Source organism: Pistacia vera, unplaced genomic scaffold (genome assembly GCF_008641045.1).
Source record: "Pistacia vera cultivar Batoury unplaced genomic scaffold, PisVer_v2 Contig1045, whole genome shotgun sequence".
Classification (NCBI taxonomy): domain Eukaryota; kingdom Viridiplantae; phylum Streptophyta; class Magnoliopsida; order Sapindales; family Anacardiaceae; genus Pistacia; species Pistacia vera.
Genome location: NW_022195077.1, coordinates 591308 through 595903, shown reverse-complemented (window position 1 = coordinate 595903; position 4596 = coordinate 591308). Strand labels below are relative to the sequence as shown.

At 32.4% G+C, this 4596-nt stretch overlaps 1 protein-coding gene across 1 annotated transcript; it reads right to left on the bottom strand.

The window, feature by feature from the left end:
* Positions 1-255: 255 nt before the first annotated feature.
* On the bottom strand, positions 256-3936 carry LOC116127185 (uncharacterized protein At3g49140-like). Its single transcript, XM_031412838.1, has 6 exons — positions 3877-3936; positions 3610-3763; positions 2846-2955; positions 2382-2531; positions 1007-1102; positions 256-572 (listed from the first exon to the last, which is right to left on the bottom strand). The coding sequence occupies exons 1-6, from the start codon at positions 3934-3936 to the stop codon at positions 459-461; spliced, it is 684 nt and encodes a 227-aa protein (XP_031268698.1). The 3' UTR covers positions 256-458.
* Between the last annotated feature and the right edge of the window lie 660 nt (positions 3937-4596).

Sequence of the window (4596 nt, the reverse complement as noted above, 5' to 3'; positions counted from 1 at the left end):
TAAAAGTTAAATATTTTGAATTGAATAGAATAAGATTAGATTTTGAAAATATTGAAACAAATATATAGTTTAAATAGAATATGAATAGGATAGAATAAAATAGTAAAACAAACGCAACCATATTTCTTGGTTTAAATAATATTCTGTTCTCGATTATTTGTATGCAAGAGAAGGATATCTAAGAGTTTTATGTTATTATTTTTATGCATTTTCTGCAGATCAGTTTGAGGTAGCTATCATGTTACTGTTTCAAAGAGTCAAGAACAGAGTTACTAATATAAATATAAAGTTTTTGGATTTGAATACAGTATTTATTCTATTTACATTCGAATGAAAGAGCAGGGATATGTTAAACATAGAAACCCATTTATTTTAGATGTCCCTCGATATGTTGGAACTCATGGGTTTGATCCAAGTTCTTCCGGAAATAAATTTCTTATTTGTTACTTGTACGAAAACTAAAAACAATCTGGGTCTTTCAGCATATCTTGTTGAGTTCTAAATTTCTTTCGGCGAGCACGCGGAAACAGGAGTTGCTGGATCTGCTTTTCGGCAGCAAATTCAGATGCCGCCTACAAAAACGGGTTGGCTAACTGTTAATCAATCAATTAATGCAATGTACGTAAAGCTTTTATCAAAAAGTTGTCAAGCAAAGGATGATCTTATTCAGAATGATTCAGCAAGCTTATTTAGAAAAACATAAAACATAATTATCAACATGCTTCTGCAAACACGTACATGTATAGGACAATAGAGCAAAATTTGTTTCACCAGTAGAACATTTGAGCAAGCAAACACAAACTCCACCGGTATAATGTCATAAGGTATCATCTCAGACAATCAAATTAACATATTGATAGGTACTAGATGATCTAGAAAGATAGGAATTGTAGGCGAAAAATGCATTTGGATAAATTTCTTATTTAAGAAAAACATTACATGGCGTTATGAAATTAAAAGAAGTACATTTGATCCAATATTATCAATTGCAATATAAATTGCTTACCTGGACTTTGAAAGGAAAGCGATGAGTCCGTACTTCTACCCCAGAGAAAACTCTGACATCCATACCGAGACTATCAACTCCAATCAAGTTTGCTCCCTACAGAATCAAATTAACCGATCAGAGTTTCATAATGGTCAAATGAATTAAGAAACGTTAAATGACAAAAACTTTAGCTAACACATTATCTGAGGATAAAAAGGAATGCTACAGGAGGTGGAGAAATACTAAGAGAACCTCACTTATGTTGCAAATACAAACAATTCCGTGACGAAATAAGAACAGCATCCATAAAATCATCTAACAATGATACAAAATCACTTGATTTACATCACATCAATTGAACAGCATGCTCAAAATATTTTCTACCATGCCTCATAGTTGCTAAAACGCATCCATCGTATCAAATTTAACACGAAAAAGTTTCAGGTCAGTTCCAAGTAAAATAACTGGTTAGTGAGGTTAAGAAGTTTGCTACATGAAATTATGTTTCTTGAGAAATTATACCCCATAAGTTTCATGAAATTTTACAAAAAAAGGAAGATTCAAAAGTAGTTCCATTTGTGTTTTTATTCTCCAAATTCTTATATTTCATTAGTAAATCGGATATCATTGCATACAACGGTTCATTGCTAAAAGTTACAAAGTGAAAATGAACTATGAGGCACAGACATGTCTATACATGAGCGGTGGCATCTTTGGAAATTATATCTGACACACAGATGACCGGAACATAACTCATATCTTCAGAATAATCAATTACAGGAGTCAATTTATTTCTTTCAAAGTCCAGTCAATTCTTAGTCACAAGTATCTTGTAAACACAGAACAATTTCCCAAAGCACAGCTATGTAGGTTCAAATGTTCACACCAAGCATATAAATATTTCATTGTTGACTTCAAAACTTACTCTATATGGTAATGGAAATAAATAATACTAGGTCTACAACCCAATCTCACAACCCCCGACGTAGCAGTTCGACATTAATTAACTTGCAAATGGGCAGGTGGAATCTATACAAGCAGACGAGACCCATTTTGCGAGTTAACCAATGACGAACTGACACGTCGAAAGTTGTGAGATTGGGTTGTAGACCTAGAATTACTCAATGGAAATATATACTGAATAACATTTTTATAATAGCATCGTTTTTAAGGGGCAATAACATGTATTCTGGCAAACTTCTGCACAAATGATGTTGCACTCATTCATAAACATCCAAAAGAGTAAACTGAATTCAGGTATCACACGACAAAGTGTAAAACATACAAATTGCTAATCGAGACAAGTGTCTTGAAAAGCATAGCTAATCAAGTACACACATAAACCTCGACACTTATAAGAAAACCAGCATATAATAGTTGAAATTCGTTTTACCTCAACATTAAGACCTTTCTTTTTACAAAGCGCTTTAAGAGCAACATTGCACCTAATTCCTTTTTCACTGAAGTGCTCTATAATTGCTGAAGTACAGTGTACAAGGGCATCGGGCTCAGCATCTTGAAAGTCTTGCAAATTAATTGGATACTGCATGTATTCAAAGTAATGCAAATTTGAATCCAAGGGTCAAAATCCGGTACACGGGAACCATTGTAGAATGACATGAACTTATTTTTACATTTAAGTAACTGAATCCGATTGCAGGACTTGAATGTTATAACCAATTGCTAACAATACCTACTTGTTAACCGAGCTGGATAGAATAATTTACATTGTTTCTTATTTTTAAACAAATAAGATCACAGTAAAATTTTAATTTTCATAACTCCAAAAAGTCAGGTTGGTCAGGATAACAGGAGTCAAACTTATAAAAACAACAATAGGGAGTGTAATGTACATGCCTGGACTCCATACACAGAGAATAAGTCTATTCTCATAATCTCCAACCGGTAGAGAGTTGAGCTAGTGTTGCTTTTATCACTTTTCGAACTAAAACTCAGAATTTCACCATCTAAACAAAACAGCAAGGTAAGTCAAATTAAAATACCACAACATATATATTTATATGACCAAACTTTTTAACTTGGAAGAACTAATTTATTAAAAAAATATAAAAAGGATTTCTATCCAAAATATTTGTCTTTTTGCAGAAGCATATTACACACATATATAGATACAGAATGTATAATCTATTTGGGTCCATTGTTTGACTACTGTAATATAACAGCTACTCACATCCTCGCATAATGAACAAGGAATATTAATCTGACTGTATTTCATTTTCTTAACCAATAATAAAAAAACAGGCTGATAGTCATAGGACTAAAAAGATGCAAAAGGACCCATTGCCAGTTCAAAGCGTCAGAAACCAGGCAGGCCTGAATAGAACACATCATGGCCTATGCGGCTAAGACTACATTACAACACTAACGCATATGGATTGCCATTTTAACGATTCCAGAAGACATAGCATACTTACAAATTACAATTGAGAGACATCCTAGACCACCCACTGGATGGTTATGAATTTATATCCACCAATGCTATAACTTTCATTCTAAAAGTATCCCCCTGATCTCACAATCCCCTCAAGTCCTAGTAACTTTATCACTGCAAGATTGGTGCATTTGGTGATTGAATAACCTAATCCTAAAAAATGGGATACCTTTCCAGTCTGAGATGCTGCCATCACTATCTTCACAGTGAAATTGCCTTCGTACATAAGTTTCTTCATCAGCAAAAGCCAGTCTGAGGTATCCCACAATAGAAACACCATTTGAAGGATGATCCATTTTTCTATAATATTCCATATTAACAGCCTACATAAAAGTAAAAACTTTATAAACCATACAGCAGGCTGCATACTAAGCCATATAATTGAAAAAATCAGAATAATAAGATACGCATGAATCTTATCGATACAACCAAATACAAAGGACACTGCTTCTTCCCTCCAGGAACAGATATAAATGAATAAAGCAATCAAAACCATCTATATTGCCTGCAATAAATCTGGAATTAGATACTTCTCAATTTCAATAAAAAAAATAAAAAAAGAACTTTTAGTAGACACTAGACTTGAATAAAAAATATATTAACACAAATAATTAGGGTTTACGAAATTTGTATCTTAAGATGTGTTATTAATTTAGAAATAAATGGTTGAGCTTCTATCCATGATTTAGAAATAAATGGTTGAGCTTATAGAGTTATAAATAATTATATTATTCACAAATAAAAGCTTAAAAAATATTATTATAATTTAAAATTTTGATTTATTACTTTTTGAAGAATAAGATATGATGTTATTTTTTTCTACTTAAAATAGAAATAAATTTATTCAATCTAAAATTGGCCTTTCAAAAAAAAAAAACATCTTTCGGTGTGTTTGGTTCATTATTTTGGATAGGATTTTGGGAATAATATTAGGTAGTTGAATAGGGGAGTATTATGAGATAAAATTTAAAAATTTATAAAAAAGCCCATAGGTTTACTAATTTAATTAAACACCCCAACATATAAAATGACAAAAATACTCCTACCACTTGCAGCGCCAGATTCCAGCCACCACCGCTGGAATCTGGCCGAAAAATCGAGTTACAACTCAAACCGGTTGGATCTGTGTCGTAACGTGTCGTTATAGCCTTTTCCG

Coding starts and splice junctions, on each gene's coding strand:
- LOC116127185 (XM_031412838.1), bottom strand. CDS start 3,936: ATGGTTTTGATTGCTTTATTCATTTATATCTGTTCCTGGAGGGAAGAA. Junction 2,532..2,845: donor TCTCTGTGTATGGAGTCCAG/GCATGTACATTA, acceptor GAATACATGCAG/TATCCAATTAATTTGCAAGA. Junction 1,103..2,381: donor AGAAAGGTCTTAATGTTGAG/GTAAAACGAATT, acceptor TTGATTCTGTAG/GGAGCAAACTTGATTGGAGT.